The sequence below is a fragment of the Talpa europaea genome (genome assembly GCF_964194135.1).
Source record: "Talpa europaea genome assembly, chromosome: 16".
Taxonomy (NCBI): domain Eukaryota; kingdom Metazoa; phylum Chordata; class Mammalia; order Eulipotyphla; family Talpidae; genus Talpa; species Talpa europaea.
The window spans coordinates 5966793-5986299 of NC_140084.1; the positions used below are offsets into that span (position 1 = coordinate 5966793).

Sequence of the window (19507 nt, forward strand, 5' to 3'; positions counted from 1 at the left end):
ATAGTTTAGTGTTTTTGCCACGGGTTCCTGAACCCCTACAAGTTTCAACATATACAGATAGTTTCGATCCCTAGCATTCCGTTAGCGGGGCCCACATCAAGCCAAAGCAAACAACGGAAAGCACTGGTTTTGTCCACATCTCATCCTGAGGCAGGATTCGAAAATTCATTTTTTTGAAAGGGTTCCGGAGTGACAGTGGGCGGCTGGGCCACCCAGGCCTCCTCCGCGTCCCCATCACACCCCCCACCCCCCTACCCCGGCCTGTGGCCCAGCCAGTTCTCCCTTCAAGCCCTCAGTGTTTGCCTTCCTCACTTCTGCAGAGAAATGGTCTTGAAACTTCCAGAGCTGATTCTGGAAAAGGCAGGAAAGCCGAAGGGCAGGGAGAGGGAAGCAGCCATCCAAACCTGGTCCTGCCAGGTAAGTGCACCGGGGTCCTCCCCCCGCCATCCCTGTCCAGCCCTTCAGGTGACTGTCCTGATGAAAGGGGGTAGTTGCCTGCTCCTGCTTTCAGCAGAGGCTCTCCAAAGATGACTCATATCTGATGGCTCCAGATTGTCACTGAATCCCAGACAGACCATATTCTCAATCAATTATTTCACCCCTTCTCTGCTCTGAGGCACAATTATGAGATACTCTGGGCCTTGCCTCAAATCCCATCAACAAAGCCGATCAAGGTCATCGGAGGTAAGCTCTGAGTTCTCACTGGGGCCCCAGCTGTTAACCCCCCAGTGGAGGCGCCTGGCTTTGTGTCCCCAGGAAGCAGCCGCTGCAGGGCACTGCACAGCCGGCGGGCAGCACTGGCCCTGTGCAGAGACACTGCCCAAGGACCCAGAATCTAAGATGTGCTCTGGGCAAGCTGCATTGATTCAAACTCAGGAGGCTTATTGGTAACTTTTTTCTTTAAGTTTGTTTTAAGCAAAACTAGAAAGGGAAGGAAAAAAGAAAAAAACCCAAAGTTGAGACACTGTCCAAACGGAATAAAAATCTAGGCCAAAGCAGCTCCAGGTATCAGGACCGACTGTTTCGAGCCGAGAGTGTACCGATGCCGTCGGTACACGTGGGCGTGAAGAAAAGTCACAGAGCAGTGACTTTCAAAGAACATTCCCTAAGAGATGTTGAGGGTATTTCCTTTCAGAGGCAGTTTGTAAATAAGAGAAATGTGAAAGGTCCAATATTTCAAGTGACCTTCTTCCCCAGGTCGGTTCTTACCATCTCTGACACTGGCAGCGAAGAGAAGACACACGTGACTTGAAGAAAAGCCAGGCCTGTCTCCGGAGCCAAGGAGGCGGCGTCAGGTCTGGACCTGTCCAGGTCCTCGAGTCCCCAAACTAGCCCCCAAGAGCCTGCCCACAGAGCCGAGGAGTGGGGGGGCCCAACCTTCAGAAGACCTCACTTTCCCAAAGACGGGAGGCAGCTCGCCAAGGACATTTTCCGGAGACCCTCGGGTTGCGGCCTTGCCTAGTGCTATGGGCAGCCAACAGCAGATGGACATGCGGCCTCAGCTCGCCTCCTGGCCCTCACTGTGCGTCCTGGGAGTGGGTGCCGGTGACACAGGAGTGGCTTGGGGGAGAGAACGCCTGGGCCCTGCAAACCTATTCAAGGCTCATTCCCTGCAAACAAAAGCTCACACACGTGCAGAAACCCCCAGTGGCTTAGCCCAAGTCTGGATCACAAAGAAAGCAGATGAAACCGCAAACTTTTAAAAAGAGTAGGAAGACTTTCACCAGCCACCACGCTCTCGTGGATGATTGCTGCTGCCAAGTAAAACCCATTTTCTTTACCTTAAATCAAACTTCTCTGAGGAGATTTTAACCTGTGACTGACCTCGTCCTTCTTCAGCCTTCGATGTGGATTTTGGCTTTCGTGACTGTCATCTCTATGAACGGGGCAAGGTATCTCCCTCCACGCCTCCAGCAGAGCGCACGGAGGATACAGGAGAGCCAGGGGTGGGAAAAAACAAAAAAACAAAAAGCCCAGCTCGGCCAGACCGGTGCCAAGATAAACTCGCTCCCAAGACGTCAGCGTTTGCATCTGTCTGAAACCACCAGAGGTTCCACCAAACGCTTCAGGGTTGCAATCATACAGCCTCCAGGAACCGAGTCAAACAACCACAGTTCTCTTCAAGTCTGGCACATGCTGTGCAAATCAGTATCGTCCCACCAGAAAACAGAAACACAAAGATCGCCTCAGCCTCGAAAGGCCCCAAGCCAAACTGACACGGGTCCGAGCTGGAGCTGCTAAATGCAAACACATGCTTTCTGCCAATCGCAAAAGAAATTTAAAAAGCCCCTGGAGGGCCCCCAAGTCCAGATTGTCTTATGCGTACGTGGAGGCAACTTAAGAAAAATGCAGGTGTCTCTATGCCCCCCCACACACATCCTTGGGCCCCTCGTGGCCTGTCAGCCCCGCAGCCCCTGCAACAAGCTGTGTGGCCTGCACCGCCCCAGCTGGAGCACGTACCTGTAGTGGCAGTGAATTAAATACAAAGAAATATATTTACAAAATCCATGGGCAAGCCTCATGGCAGAAGGGATATTAAATAGTTACAGGGACATAAATATCTCCAAGGATTCTAACGCTCAGACACAGACCCACTCCCAGACCACTCTGGGGCACGAGGGGTCACTCTCTGCCATCGGTCGGCGTTCGGTGTCCGTGGGCTTCAGGGCTGGTTCCGCAGCTGGCAGCACGTCCTCGGGAGGCCGCCGTCTGCCTTCCACAAGATGATGAACTGGCTTTATTGCAGTGACTGGAAGACCCGGGCAACAATCCTGCCCGAATGACGCTCTTTTTTGTCGATCCCACTTCACGGGCAGCTCTTCATGGAGGCCAAGTAACATGAGTCCCGGCACGAGATTTCTGATAACAGCCAGGGTGGTCCTGCCTTTCCCAGCGGGCCCCACTGAATGCAAGGCTGCGTTTCTGTGACCCTGCTTCTAAGTGGGAGTCTCAGAGGGACATTAGCCCAAGTCTGACCACGCGCACACACCCTCTGAATGCAAAATAAATACATGAAATGGACAGGTAGAATCCAGGTCTCCTCCAGAGTCACCACCTGCAATGGGGTCAAAGCCTGTGGTGCCTGCTTTGTAGGGCCTCACGGAGTACTTGGGGCCAAGGCTCTAACAGACGGGGCACGGCCTGGCTGCCCTCTGTGGAGCAGAAGGAAGCTGAGTGGCCATCAGACCAGCCAGGTTGCACCGGAGCCCCTGACCCAGACCAGAAGCTTAACTCTGTGACCTGGGGTGCTGTCCCCAAAAGGCACTGGGCGGATGGTGCCAAAGCAGTCCAGGGAGTGGACGCCTAACCCTGAGCCCTCAGAGGCAGCCCTCGGGGCCACTTCCTGCAGAGTCCCCGGCCAGCGGTGTCACATGATCAACCCCCCCACCCCGGGTGCCCCGGGAAAATCAGATGCTGCTCTTCTGAGGAAGGCGCTGGTCATGTGTGCAGATGGCGGCGTCCCCACACGTCCCCTCCCCCAGCCCCACCCGTGCACGCACGCATCCGGACGTGCTCTCGTTGCACAGCGCCCTGCTGAAGTGTAAACAGTCGCAAGGACAAGGCCCCGGGGGTGCTCCACACTACTGCAAGACCGCCCCACCAGCTGTGTTTCTCCCTTGGTGAGGGCCAGACACAAAACATCAGAACTAGAGTGAGGTTTGTAAACATTAAAAACAGTTCACAGAGTGAAAACCCGACAAGTTAAAACGATTTTCCCATAAAAGAGACAATCTCTGAGAGAAAAACCAAAGCATCTACGGCATCACAGGGGCTCAATGAACTCATTCACCACAATAATCTTCGCTTTATGAAGAACCAATCCCAAACCGTACATAATTAGAACTGTCCCCCCAACTTCCATGATCGGTGGTCACAGGGACGACCCCAAGGCACCGAGCCGCCGCCGGCGCCATCTGAAACATCAGCGGGAGGGTCCGTCGTGGTGCAAATTCAAGTATTTTCAAATCCTACACAAATCTGCTCACAATCACGTCAGGGCTCTTCTCGGGCGCTTGAGGAACAGCACAGAGTCCTCGGGTGTCCCCACCTGCGGCCCGTGACACCGGCCGGCGGGCAAGCGTCTGGCTGCTGGAAAGCGCTGTCCTCCTTGTGTGGCTTATTTTACCTGAGAAGGTAAAATTACAGACTCTGCGATTCAGCCCCAGTGTTCAGGGCAGGCAGGAAGCTGGACAAGATGGTCCCCGTGTTCCAGGCGGAGAATCTGGGATCCAGGGAGGGGATTCGCAGGAGCAGGAATCAGGTGACTTCTCAGCAGGGAGGCAGGAGGGGCCCCCTCGGCGCTGTCCCCGGAGGACTCTGTTTTTTCCCACCCCCGCTAGGCGCGGGCCCAGCAGAGCACACCCGCACCCCCGCACCCCCGCACCCCCGCACCCCAGCACCCCCGCGAGCCGCAGCTCCGGCCGTGCCGCCGTCTCGAACCGCGGGCGGGAAGACGGGCAGCGGGCAGGACTGCGCAGCAGGACGACACACGGGCCTGGAAGGTGACTCGGGGGCCCAAAAATCGCTGCTGCTGGTTGGTCCCACCTCCATGTGGTGATTTTCCTGCCCGCGGCCCCCTCAGCAGCCCCATTTGATCCAAAGTCCTGACATGTACGAATACACACAGCAGGGTGGGCGGTCTGTGAAGCCTGTGCTCCGGGGCAGTGAAGACCCCGGGGGCGCGGCCGCCACAAGGCCAGCTGCGCCCGCGGCCACGAGTGCTGGGGGACCCGCGGGTCTCTCACGCCCACTCCTGTCTCAACACCCCTGCGTGGGGCTCCCAGCCTCACGTACCCACGAACAGGGCCACTCGGAGAACCTGCTCCCAGAATGAACTTTTACCACAAAAGACAAATTTCAACTGAATCACACGAAGAGCTGACGTGACAAGGGACAGAAAGCCTGACTAAAAGGACGGGCACAGGGCGAGAGCGGGAGGAGGCTCTGGCAGGGCCTCACGTGTCCAGGCGCTGGATCTCGGGGCGGCTGTCCACATCTCTGGACTCGGTGCGGGCCCGGATGTAGTCGTTGGCACTCTGCTGGCGGAGGCTGACTCTCCACTTCTGCACCGCCAGGAATGTGTTCACTGCATACACTGCAGTTGCCAAGAAGCCAAATATCTGCAAGAAACAGGCCCGGTTAGCCCTGGGCATGCCCCTGCCACCAGGGTCTCTGGGCAGGACGCGGCCCTGAGCACTTACAGTGACCCAGCTGTTGCAGCTGCTTCCAGCTGTACGCGTGCCTCAGCTCACTGAACGCTCAGTGGCCAGCCTGTGACCTCGCCTCCACCCAGGTGACCCACGCCAAGTCCTGCCTGGCCTGAAGACAGCTCGAAGCATCTTTTGAAGTACTTCGGGCCTATCAATCACAAAAGTGCCTCTTTCACCTCCCTGGTGGCACAAGGGGTTAAGCACAGCACTGTGAAGCTATCCATAGCCGCTGCAGCACGAATTCAATCTCCGGCCGGCCAGGGAGCTACCCACATGGTGCAGCAGACCTCTCCTGACTCACCTATTGCTCCCCTCAGCAGTGTATTTCAGTCAGTCTGCCTATTCTGTTCCCTATTCTGCCTCTGGTGAGTCCTCTCACCCCCACACCTCCGGCCTGTACCTAGCTTTTGTATGCATAAATACATAAGTCTTTAAAAAAAAAAAAAAGTGCCTCTTTTACAGCATCTTCATGGCCACTGGTCATGGGCTGGAAAATATGATGTCAACAAAATACCACGTAGACAGAAAATCAGGGCCCACATGTGAGCCCCAAATCAAAGGGTAAGCCCTGAGATTCCAAATCAGTCTCTGAACCCCAACCTGCTGCTGTCTGCCTCTTACCTGGGCAGCTCTGCGTGCTCGGCTCCAGGGTGAGAAGTGCAGTTTTAATTATTAGATGAGACTGATAAATCACATTCCACGTGATAGCTGGGAGAGCAGCTAATAATTTTTTTAATAAACTTCTTTTTCTTTTTAAAGATTTATTTATTTATACAAGAGCTGGGATACTGGCTAGAGGTGTGGGAGGGGAAGAAAATTCACCAGAGACAGCGTGGGGAACAGAACAGGCAGACGACCCAAAACACTGCTGAGGGGAGCAGCGGGCGAGACAGGAGAGGTCTGCCGCGCCATGTGGGAATCTCCCTGGCCGGCCGGGAATCAAACCCGCTGCGCCTCCAGCGAGGCACCAATAAACCTTTTAATCCTCTCTCCCATTATGAAAGTGATACATAGTCTTTGTGAATACAGAAATTCAGGGTCCAGAGAGTCCTGTGTTATCTGCTTCCCACCCCACCCCTGTGGTATTCTGTGCCATCTGACTGCTCAGTGTTGTCAAGACTGAGTTGTTCTTCACTGAGACCCCACTCTGGCTCGTGAGGCTCTGAAATCTATGTCACTAACAGTTATCCAGGGCTCCACGGGAAACAGCAGTGGTTCTCAAACTGGAGCGGTCATCAGAATCCCCGGGAGGGCTTACCGAGGCCCACTTCTGACACAGTAGCTCTGGGGAGCAAATTGCTGGGTGAGGGGTGAGACTGTGGTGCCACTGCCTGATAACATCGCCAGCAAAGAAAAAGTCCCAGGAGAATGAGGACACCCACTGGGGACAGAGGCGAGCAAGCACGGGAAGTACACAAGTCGGCTGGTTGCTGGACCCGCTGAGTTCACTTACCACGGCAGCGATCTCTGCTTCGGCTTTGTGGTTTAAAGCAGCCAGGACGATCGATGCAATAAAGAAAAAGAAAGTGCTCAGTCCAGTGTTGACCAAATCCTAAAGAAAAAGGTGAAACGGGATCACTTGAAAAGAACCGTAACAGCCTCTGCCCTGAAAGCTACGGAAGGACTCTCCAAACAAGCAGCACAATACCCTGCCGCAAGGGCTCTCTGTGCTTCCTTCACGATGGCTCAGGGGCACTGGCCACACAAAGGCAGAGAGGAGAAGGTGATGATGCTGCCTGATAAACTGTAACAGCAAATGCCCACGTTTCAACCAAGCATGTCACTGTTCCATAAGAATTTCTTGCAGAAAACCAAATCGCTAACCTAAAGACACACCCACTAATGAGCATCCAGAGTTCCGTTTTCACTTTCAAATCATCATGGCATAGACGAAGCTCCCCAAGAATTCAGGATGGATGGAAACTAGTGAAATGCCCTCCACGGTCCCCTCATTCACTGGGGACATTCCAAGCCCAGAGCTCGGGCCGGAGTGTACATTTAGTCCTCAAGTTCTTTCTTATGCATGGTCTTTCCAGCCTCTGTGTGGCTAAAGCCTACAGGATTTTCTCGTAAGCTTCTTACAAAGCTAATCAGGTCACATAGGCAATGCTCCAAGGATTTAACTCCTGCCTGTGCCTGTTGAGAGGAACACAGCACAGTGATTAGGAGTCACAGCCAGACCCAGGTCCTAATCAATCCTGACTCTGGATGAGCCACTTCACTTCTGCGCCTGACATGGGACTTGTTCTCTCCTCCCCCGGGAGTGGTTCTAAGGAAGTGGAACAGCACCCGGAGAGCCAAGTCTCACGCCCGGCTCAGCGTCAGGGCTCCCTAAGCACTCATTGTTACTTCTGTAATTACTACTTTGCATTTATTGTGACTTCTGTTATTAATACATAGCATTTGTTCTTGCTTCTGTTCTTGCTACCCTGGCATCGGGCCCTTGAGAGCCTGGGTCACACCAGAGGGCCTCCATGATCTCCCTGGGAAAGAAAGTCCCAGATGCCTGAAGTGCCATGTTGAGGTTACCGTCAACACACCTGGTAGGTCCTCCTGGCTGACCCGGAGGCCAAGATCCATCTCATTCCTCTTCTTAAAGATGCAAAAGGTGGGGGGGGGGGGAGGGTGCTGGCAATCTATCACTACTGAGCCTATGCCCAGGAACCACACACACTCCTGTCAGTGATACTGCACAGGCTTGAAGAGAGTAAGAAAGTGCTGAATCTCTGTTCAAAAGCATCTACTAACAAGACAGTTTTCAGCTGTAACCTGCATAAACCAGGGCAAATTTTTCACTATTTAAAACCAGGAAGTGTTCAGTTAGGCTCAGCTCTGAGTAAGAAACTATAGCAGTGAAAAAAGAATATAAAATGTACTTTCCAGGGCCTCCCTGGTGGCACAACGGGTTAAGACGCATCACTGTGAAGCTATCTGCAGCCACTGCAGCACCACTTCGATCCCCGGCTGGCTAGGGAGCTACCCACATGGTGGAGCAGACCTCTCTTGTCTCACCTGCTGCTCCCTTCAGCAGTGTGTTTCAGTCCGTCCACCTGTTTTGTTCCCCACTCTGTTTCTGGTGAATCCTCTCACCCCCCACACCTCTGGCCTATACCCCAGGTCTTGTATGCATAAATAAATCTTTAAAATAAAAAACGTACTTTCCAAACCAAAGAATACACAGAAATGGGGAAATGTGTTAGAATACAATGCTGAGTCAACCATCAAACAAAATAGTATGTATATTAATGATGAATGAGTGAAAATATGAAGGTGGTTAAAGGTGAATAGTACCAAAGGTTTTGAAGACATTCATTTGTGTTATTTGCCTGTGAATTCCACATTTGTAAATTTATCTTAAATACCCTATTAGTGCAAAAAGTTCTAAGTATAATGATGTCCATCACAATATTATTTACAATAGCAAAGTAATGAACGCAAACATGATGCTCAGGAGTAGAGAATTTGTGAAATAAAATGTTATTTCTATAAAGGAATACTATGCAGCCATTAAAAATGATGATGTAATTGTACATGTAACATGGAAGATAGTCATGATAATTTAATTGAAAAAGCATGACTAATGGTTCCATTGCGCTCCACATACATATCACAACATAAATGTGTGTGTGAAAGACAGTCTAGACTGGGCCACCCCAGTGGCGCAGCAGTTGAGCGCTGGGTTGCGAAGCTGCCCGCAGCCTCTGCAGTGCTGGTTCGATCCCCGGCCACCCAGAGGAGGGTCCCACATGGCGCGCAGACCTCTCCTGCCGCCTGCTTCTCCCCTCAGCAGTGTACTTCGGTTCTTCTGCCTGCTCTGCTCCCCGCTCTGACTCTGGTGAATTCTTTCACCCTCCCGCGCTTCTGACTGTACCCAGTGCTTGTATAAATAAATAAATTAGAGTTTTTAAAAAAAGACAGTCTGGAGAAAATAGTCTAAAAGGTTATGCCCAAGCATTACCTGTGCTTATCCCTGAACGACATGTGTCACATATGATTTTTTTAAAATTAATTAATTTATTTATACAAGCACTAGGTATGGTCAGAAGCGTGGGAGGGTGAAAGAACTCACCAGAGCCAGAGCGAGGAACAGAACAGGCAGGCCGATGAAGTACACTGCTGAGGGGTGCAGCGGGCGCTCCAGGAGAAGTCTGTGCGCCATCTGGGACCCTCGCCGGTGGCCGGGTATCGAACCGGAGCTGCAGAGGCCGCGGGCAGCTTCATAGCCCAGCACTCAATCACTGCGCCACCACGGGAGGCCCACATATGATTTTTTAACAGCTTTATTGAGCTATAATTCATGTGCCATATAATAAACCCCATTAAAAGGTACAATTCAATGACCATAATCTAAATTCAGAACACTTTCATTACTCCAAAAAGAAACCTTATACTCCTTAGCGTATAATCCTAATCCCTAATCCTATACGACCACCAATCTGCTTTCTGTCTCTATGGATTTGCCTATTCTGTACATTTCATATAAAAATAATTATAGGGGCCTCCCCGGTGGCGTAGTGGTTGAGCGCTGTACTGCAAAGCTGTCTACAGCCTCTGCAGCGCCGGTTCAATTCCCTGCCGGCCAGAGAGAACCCCACATGGCACAGCAGACCTCTCCTGCCTCGCCCACTGCTCCCCTCAGCAGTGTGCTTTGGTCCTTCTGCCTGCTCTGCTCCCCACTCTGGCTCTGGTGAATTCTCTCCCCCTCCCACGCTTCTGACCTATACCCCAGTTCTTGTAAAAAATAAATAAATAAATCTTTATAAATAAATAAATAATTGTATAATATGTGGTCCTTTATGACTGCCTTCTTTCACTTATAAAAGTTTTAAAGCTCATCAATTCCATACACCAACACTTCATTCCTTTTTACTCCTGCATAACATTCCAGTGTACAGACACACTGTATCTATTTATCCTTTCGTCAGCTGATGGGTCCAAACCTACTTACAACCCAAAACACCTCTAAGGCAAGATGCATTACTTTACTCTATTTTCATGAGGAAACTGAGTCCCAGAAAGGAAAAGTGTGGGAGAATGAAAAATATATACTTGGTCTGTCTCCTGTTCTTTGGAATTTTCCTGAGTGAAAGGCGTATCTTTTGTCATTTATAACAGGCCTCTACCAACACCCCAGAGTTTATGCTAATGAAGTGGCTCTGGAACCCCTAGGTAGTTTCAAGATGGAGACTAGTACCCAAAAAACCAACTAGGTGACTAGAAGGTTGGAATTTTCAGCCCTACCCTCACCCCTCAACCAAGCCTCGAAGGATGGCAGAGGGGCTGGAAATTGAGCTCAATCACCAAATGGCCAATGATGTTAATCAATCATGGCTACATAATGAAATCTCCGTAAAAACCCTGAATGGGGTCTCCCTGATGGTGCAAGGAGTTACGTCTCAGCACTATGAAGCTATCTCCAGCCACTGCAGCACGAGTTCGATCCCTGGCCAGGGAGCTACCCACATGGCGCAGCAGACCTCTCCTGTCTCGCCTGCTGCTCCCCTCAGCAGTGGATTTCAGTGGATCTGCCTGTTCTGCTTCCTAGTCTGTCTCTGGTGAATCCTCTCACCCTCCACACCTCTGGCCTACACCCCAGCTCTTGTATGCATAAATAAATTAAAAATAAAACTTAAAAAAAAAAAAACAGTTGAGACATTAAGACCTGTCACAAAAACTTAGACCAAGTGTCCCCAGTGTCTTGACATTCTGAAGCTTCAATTCAAAAGGCCATCACAGTTTTTCTCAGGGTTTTCAACTGACATCAACTTTACTAAGTCAGCAGCTCCCCTTTTATTTTTCCTCCTAAATGAGTTCCAGCCCATTAGGACCAGAGAAAGGACCTTCTGTCAGGAAGACCCTCCCCTCTCAGCACCCCAAGGACCACCACGGGGTTGGCCTTGCCAGGCAAGGTGACCAGCTCCGGCCTCCTCAGCTTCAAATACAGCCAGCACCGGCCAAGCAGAAAGGAGCAGGCAGGGGGCGGGAGGTCTGGGCACCTTCCCCTCCTCGGGCACTGTGTGCCCCCAGGGCCCCGCCCACAGGCACAGGAGGCCAGGCCCCTGGGCTGCTCTCCCTTGTCTCCCTGACTGACCCCCTGGAGCTCTGGCACGTGTTTATTTGCAAAGAAGTTTTAAAAAGGTGACTAAGTTTCTCGGTCAGCACAGTGAGAGGAGTAGCACACATCCAGGGAGCAGGGCCGGGGGAGTGACCAGCCTGGAGCTTCCCTCGCGGTCACAAGGGCAGAGAAGTCAAGCCAGGGAGAGCGGGGGATGCATTTCCACTCAAGACTCTGGTCAAGCCACCAACCCTGGCACGGTCCTGCCGGTTGCTATGAATTTAATGATGATACCAGACATTCACAGTTTTCCGTTCTTCCTGAATCAATACTTTTGGAAATGGCTTTTGGGTCCAGTGTGGAAAATATGCAAATATATTCATTCCATTTTCTCTTGCCCATATTCTGCAAATACCAGCATCACCAATCAGAGGATCACGAAATTGAAGTAACATCTTGAAAGGGGTCAAAACAATTCGGTTATGATGTTTCATGCCATTAGAGAAGATTCGATGCCTTCTGTAGTTTCACTGAACCCAGTAAAGAAATGTGAAATCTCACAGCCGAATTACATGGGACTATTTAAATGTCAAAATGAACCGAACCAAGCGTGACCTGGAGAGATTCCAGCTTTCCCTGTACTCACTGTCAGGTTCCAGTTGATCTGGGGGATCCTCATGTGAAGGTTGAGACTGAACAGAATCAGCAAGACTCCAGTCACCACGAGCGCACTGCAGCTCACAAACTCAAAGAAGTAGAGGCCTTCACACGGCGAGCACTCCATGATGGTCTCTATGCAGATGAACGCGATCAGGGCCAGAATCTAGAAAGCAAAGCAGAAACACACATGTACGTGTAGTGCAAGGGTGTGGACAGATGTGCCTGCCGCAGTCACACACAACCCCACCAACACCAGCTTCGGCCGCAGCATTTTCCTCTGGGGGGCGACAATAGAACCATCAGGAATATGACCCCATTCGCTTCTCATGCACGCACGGGTGTCACAGGGAAAGGCCACCTTCCTGAGAGCAACGTCTCACCCCACCGAGTGCACAAACCGGCCTGGTGCCGGGCAGCCCTTGTGAAGCAGCAGAAAGATGGCTTTGGCCCTTCCTCCGCCACGAGCGGTGCTAGTTTATGCCTCAATCACGCCAGACTCTGAGAGGGTGGGGTCCTAGAGCTGCCCATCTTCCACCATCTGGAATTACCTGGTGGTTCGTGCTGTGGTCACGCAAGCTGGCCGAGACCCCCGTCAGCTTTAAAGGACTGGTACCACCCCCTTCTCCCCCAAAGAGCAGTCCCTACAAAATGAGACACCAAGCAGAGTCATTTGCACAGGGGCAGCCACATGGGATAAGGAAGCCACTGACCCCCCCACAGCAGCAGTGCGTGACATCCTTGCGTGCTCGCAGGGAAGGACGAGGGCTCTGCTTCTCCCTCTGCCAGTACCCCACGCCGGGGCGGTGACCCACACCTTCCCAACCCCGCGCGGGCCGTTCTCGTGTCCACTGTACGTCGGCACACAAGAGATGCAGGGTCTCCGCACGCACACATCATGCTCCTCCCTGGGGCCTCCCGCGAGTCTTCTGCACAACCATGGACTTCAATTCTCCATCTGAATTACATGCCTGACTTGCCATCAATTCACAAAGAAATACTTCATATACGGGAAACTCCTAAGCTCCCCCCACCCCAACGGCTGTAATTGGATCTAGTAATCTTGGGCAAGAAATAACATACTGTACTGATGAGTTACAAATGTTCCTGGTATGCTAACTTCAACCATATTGATGCGGGGAGGTAACACCTACATTCTTAAATATTAAAATAAAAATGGCTTCCAGAAACATGCGCATCTGACAGGCCATTCAATTCAGACGTGAACAAAAGGGACGGAGATCCCTGCTGCTTAGTTCAGACATGAATGGAGGAGACAACGTTAAGGATTAAGGTGAAAAGGCAGTATGCTAGGCGGGGAGGCGTCCACAAAGGAGAAAATTTAAAGCAGGGCAGGAGAGTGAAACAGACCCAGGGCGGGGGCGGGGGGTGGGGGGTCCTGGAAATTTCAGGCAGCAGGGCCATGGAAGGCCTCGCATGGACGGTGCTATTTGAGAAAGAGCTAAAGTATTAGGGAACCGGGGCCTGGGGGAGGAGCCTCTAGCAGGGGGAAGGGCGAACGTGGGCAGGAGCCTCAGGGCCCTGGGAGGGCCCCCTGGGAGACCAGCATCAGGGGCGCAGGAAGGGCCATGCCCCTCTGCACGCACAGAAGCCCTGGGTGGTGGCGTGATCTGCTCTGGGCCTCAGGGTGGCCACCGGACTGCAGGGTTGAGCAGGGACACCAGCTGGGACACAGGCAGAAGCCCGAGGGGAGCCAGAAGGCCTCTGCCCTGGCCTGGGAAGGGGGCGGTGGCAGCACGGAGGGTGAGAGGTGCTGCATTCTCGGTGGGTGTGGAAAGTGGGGGCAGCAGGACTTGCTGGCAGGTGACTGGGCGAGAGAGGAAGAGGTGGTGAGCACGACGCCAAGGCCTGTGGCCTCGGCGGCTATAAGAAAGACACTGTCAGTGCCCGGGCAGGGGCGCCTGCGGGAGGGCGGGTTTGGAGTGCAGCCCTGGGCACACCGAGTGTTAAGTTCCCGCTGGGCTCGGCTCGGGCTGAGCTGTCGCGGGATGCTGCGCGCCGAGTCCAGCGGAGGGGTCTGGAATGGAGATGCAACTGGGAGTCACTGTGTAACAGGGGAGGTTCCCCGCCCCACCCTAGCAAGGGTGAAGCTGCGCAGGGAGGAGAAGCTGGAGGGGACGGGAGCGGAGGAGAAAAGCCAGGGTGGCGCAGGGAGCGGAGATGTCTCAGCCTTGGACCCGCACCGGGGGTCTGGGGACACCCGAGACAGACGGGGGCGAGAGCCGTGGGGGGCCGACAACCGCAGCCCTTACACCGTGACTTGTGTTTGGTTTTGCTCCTCTCGTCCAGACTTCTTGGCCTCTTGTGCCCCGTTCCGGTGGGTCCCCACCAGAAGGTGCCTTAGACGCGTGGCAGCTTTGGGGCCTCGGGGGCCCTGCTCTGGCCCGACCATGTGTGGCTGGACATTTACCCACCGGGGGACGGGTAACTTTGGGGGCCTCTGGGAACTATTAAATTATGTTCTTTTTTCCTCTCTCTCATGCACTGAGTATATTCCAGATCTCAGGCACTAGAGTATGTTTTGTCTTGATGCAGCGGATGGCAGAATCCATGTAGAATGGGCAGGTTTGGGGGGTCCCAGAGTACCCCTCACTTTAGCCTGTCACAACTGGACTGGATGAGATGACCACTTGGGGGGCGAGCAGACAGACAGGAGCGCAGACAACAGGGCAGAGCCTGGGGCCCTCCAACATGTGGTGACAAAGAGTGAGATAAGCTAGATTTAAATGTAGTTCACCGGTTTCTAACTATGTGGTAACCTGCGCAAGGCCTCCCCGTCACATCCTTGCGACACACAGAATAGGGCTGACCTGCCTCGCAAAAAAGACTTGAGGGGAGTTCATGTGACCTCAGAGGCCAGGTCAGAAAAGCCCCTGTGGCTCCTGCCTCCCCCTTCCTTGCATCACACACCCTGAGGCAGGCCTGCTGCTGCATCCTGAGGACGCTTCAGGGGTCTAGATGCAGGGGCTAAAGCCAACAGCCACTCCAGGGAGCCAACCTGGAGGCGGGTGCTTGGCCCCAGGCAAGTCTTCCCAGGACACAACCACAGTTGATGACTTGAGGAGAACCTCCAGAGAAAACCGGAGCCAGCTAAGTCACTCTGGAATTCCTGACCCTTACAAAGTTAAGTAATAAAGATCTGTTGCCTGAAGTCACTAAGGGTTACGGTAATTAGTCATGCAGCAATAGGGGGAAAAGCACCGCTCTTATTCATGCTGGGATAACATTACTATTATAATTAATACTAGAAACAAGGACACATTACTCATTGATCATCTACAAATCCAGCACCACCCAGGCACTTCTCAGTGCCGCTCAGCTGCACCGCAGCATCTGAGGTGACGCCGACCCCAAGAGGCAGTGCTGGAGCTGGACAGCCCAGATTTGATCCTCGGTCCTTCTAGATGGCTCGCTTCCTCACAATTCACTAGAGTATTTCCCAACCAGTCACTCATCTATGCCTGCCTTCTTTGCACACCCCAAGCAATCGGGTTCAAAATTGAAAAGATCTGTAGAAAAGGACTCTGTGTCTGACAAAAGCTGCATGTGAAATAGGGAAACATACAGCATGTTATAATCTAAACACACATCATTTTTAAACCATGATATATGTTTCACACACCCTGTTTTCTAGCCCACCTTTTCTACTAAACAGTGTATCCGCACCTCTGGCCTGCACCTCAGTCCCCGTATGCATAAATAAATAAATCTTTTAAAAAACAACCACCAGTATATCCACCAGCGTTTCCACATAAATGTAAACACAGCTGTCATTTTTAATGACTCCGTAGTATTTCTCTGTGTGTTTCAACACTACCAAGCAGTTAACTCAATTCTGCCTTTATCTACCTGAACACAACATCAGATCGCACGGGTTTAAAGTTTTATCCCACGAGGCTGCCCCCACTTTGACACCAAGAGCAAGTCCAGGTTGTTCCCTGTGCTTCCAGCTGTCCTGCTATAAGCCAAATCCTCCTGGGGTTTGGTTAATTTACTAGGAAAGTTCACAGAGCTCAAGAAATCCACTTACTTACAAAGATTATCAAAGGAGAACAGGGAACAGCCCCACGAAGAAGCACACGAGACAAGGCCGGGAAGGGTGTCAGGCAGGAGGTGCCTGTCCCCGTGGAGCTGAGAGACCACCACCCTCCCAGGTGACCGCGTTCTGGCTCACCCCTGACAGCCAGCCTCATCCTCGGGGCTCGGTAACACCCAATCAGACGTAGAAGGGGTTTTGCTATAAATATCAAAAGACACCTTTACCTCTCTTATCATTTAGGGAATTCCAAGGGTTTTAGGAGCTCTGTGCCAGAAACAGATGAAGACCAAATATGTCTTTCTTATATTGAATCACAAATTTAAAAAAATCACAAGTCCCAAGTATTCACACAGAGATCGACACCCAGATACACGCGTCCATACATGCACCATAATTTAATCAACCCCATATGGCTAGGGATTGAGGTGGTCCCTAATGCGCTGTCATTATAAGCATACACTTTTTTTGCCTGCCTTTTGAATCAGCAAAAAGTCACATTTTCCTCTAGCACAGCGACATCTAACAGCTGTTGCTAGAGAAAAACCTACCCAAGGACCAAATGGAAGAAAATAAGGATTCAAATAACATTATACTGGACGCCAACAACTTCAAGGGAAACGGAGTCAAAAGCAACTCGAGTTATAATAATTTTGAGTGGACAAATGTCACGAGCAAATAGCCTAGCGCTGTTTCGGAGATGTAAACAAGGAATAGCTGTGTCTTTGCTCATCAGGGGATCGTGGGTGCCCTTGACAAGGGCTGTCCCCACGCAGCAACTACCAGCTGCCCAGGAGCAAATACTGTCATGGTTGGTAAGGAAATAGCTATGGAAAGGTTGTCAGATTTCCACAACGGTGGCTAATTATGATGGCAGCACAAAAAAGAAAAACCAGGAAGGGGACGGGGCAGAAAAGGATGGCTGGTTAGGTTAGGGTAAAACTTTTAAAATTTTCATGAAGCCCCGTGTCAGTAGTGGTGGGAGTGTAAACTGCCAGGGCCTTTCTGGAAGGTGGGGAGGGGGTTCAGCAGCACCCTCACCAACACACCCCTTCCAGGCATGCCAGAGCTGGAGCTTGTGCTGTGGAACGTGTTTTTCAGACCTCCTTACTTGTATCGGCCTCTAGCAAGACCCTGGAAGGGACCGATGTGTTCACACGGCTGTATTTTTGTGAAGTCTACACAAGTAAGCTGTTTTTTAAAATATTTATTTATTTATGCATACAAGAACTGGGGTATCAGCCAGAACTGTGGGGGAGGGTGAGAGGATTCACCCGAGACAGAGTGGGGAACAGAACAGGCAGATCCACTGCAATACACTGCTGAGGGGCAGCGGGAGAGACAGGAGAGGTCTGCTGCGCCATGTGGGTAGCTCCCTGGTCAGAGATCGATCTCGGGCGTTACAGTGATAGTGCTGAGACCTAACCCCTGGGCCACCAGGCAGGCCCCAAGCAAGCTGTTTTAACCGTCATCAGTGGACACCACTACCTCCTTCCACTGCAACTTCTTGCCTGTCACAACTCCTTTTGCCAGCTGGTGGTGGGACGGCAAGGGGCATTTGGAGGATTTGGCTTGTTGGACATCGAGAGCCACGTTAAATTGAACTGAGCGGTCACTTCCACATGCCCCACCGTAGGGACGGCTTCCAGTGAAGCTCTGGTCTGACACCGTGAGGAAGAAAACAGGCCCTAAACTCACAAGATGAATGTGCCCAAGGGGGATACGTTAGCAGCATGTGGTGGTGACAGAGAGAGGGGTGATGGACACGTGGAGCCAGAAGCTCGCAGAGAGCTCCTCAGACCTCCGAGTGCACAGGCCGGCGAGCAGGCAGGTCTGTTGTCATCGGGACCTAAAAGGAAGCCGTGGCCCGCCCCGGAGCGTGCTCAGCAACAGCACATGCAGCTACCAGCACGCCACGGTCCTTTCCTTTCTTGGTGAGAATCACATGAAGTGGAATTTATCAGAATTCCAGGGTTTGTAGGGTCGGAACCCACAGCAGGACTAGAGAGCAAGTACACGTGGGGGAAGGTCGATGCACCAGGCCGCGTTGCGGTGTAGCTGACAGACCTTGAACTGACCAAGTCCAATAGTCCCAAATAAAACGCATGTGAAATGGCCTCTTACACTCCAAAACAGACTGAAGAGGGCCTCCCCGGTGGCGCAGCGGTTGAGCGCTGGGTTGCGAAGCTGCCTGCAGCCTCTGCAGCGCCGGTTCCATCCCCCGCCGCCGGGCAAGGGTCCCACATGGCGCGCAGACCTCTCCTGCCGCCCGCTGCTCCCCTCAGCAGTGTACTTCGTCAGTCTACCTGTTCTATTCCCTGTTCTGGTGAATCCTCTCACCCTCCCGCGCTTCTGACTGTACCCAGTGCTTGTATAAATAAATCTTGGGGTGACGGGGGAACAGACCAAAGAGACAAATGCTCCAGTGAGAAACTCCCACACAGACCCACCATCAGCGGATGTACATCAGTTAGTCAACACACTGAAACAGCATATTCATGGCATAACAATGTTGCTCAGTACAGCTGAGTGACATCTACAATTGGAATTGTTCTGACATACCCAGATTTCTGACTGAGTCCATACACTTTTTCAGAATTAAGGGATCGTACCACAATTGAAATGTGATATACCTCAGTGGAGGTCAAAAACAAAAGTGGGGCCTCCCTGGTGGCGCAAGGGGTTAAGATGCAACCTATGAAGCTGTCTGAAGCCACTGCAGCACAAGTTCGATCCCCAGCAGGCCAGAGAGCTACCCACATGGCGCAGCAGACCTCTCCTGACTCGCCTGCTGCTCCCCTCAGCAGTGTATTTCAGACAGTCTGCCTGTTCTGCTCCCCACTCTGTCTCTGGTGAATCCTTCACTCCCCATACCTCTGGCCTGCACCCCAATTCTTGTATGCATAAATAAAATAAATCTTTAAAAAAAAAAACATCAACAAAGTTAAAAGACAAATCATAGTAAGGGGAAAAATACAAGCAAAATTAATTTTAAATAAAAAGTAATATGATTAATAAAATTATAATTAAAAACTCCAATATAGGGCCTCCCTGGTGGCGTAAGGGGTTAAGCACCACACTATGCAGCAATCCATAGCCTCTGCAGCACGAGTTCGATCCCCAGCCGGCCAGGGAGCAACCACATGGCACAGCAGACCTCTCCTTTCTCGCCCGCTGCTCCCCTCAGCAGTGTATTTCAGTCAATCTGTCTGTTCTGTCCCCCACTCTGTCTCTGGTGAATCCTCTCACCCCACACACCTCTGGCCTGTACCCCAGCTCTTGTATACATAAATAAATAAATTTTTTTAATTAAAAAAAAAAATCCAATATTAAGTAAAACTCCTTTAAGTTAGTGTGGAAAAGACATCCACGAGCCAACTGGGGCCTGAATAAGAAAAGGCAATTTACAAATGACTGTAAATGACCACTAAGCAGGTGAGCAGACACTCACAGCGACTTCCAACAAGAGAAACGCCAGCTGAGATCATCATCTTCTACCAGGTTCACAAAATCTGTCAAGTCATACCC

General features: G+C 51.8%; 1 protein-coding gene across 1 annotated transcript in view; it reads right to left on the minus strand.

The window, feature by feature from the left end:
* Positions 1-4955: 4955 nt before the first annotated feature.
* Positions 4956-19507, minus strand: part of CMTM4 (CKLF like MARVEL transmembrane domain containing 4) — a gene marked incomplete at both ends in the record, with an annotated part of 38407 nt that continues 23855 nt past the window's right edge. Inside the window, 3 exons of the mRNA XM_084256703.1 lie at positions 4956-5120; positions 6664-6762; positions 11912-12088. Of these exons, the coding sequence (XP_084112829.1) occupies positions 4956-5120; positions 6664-6762; positions 11912-12088 (441 nt within the window). The remainder of the gene's footprint in view (positions 5121-6663; positions 6763-11911; positions 12089-19507) is intronic.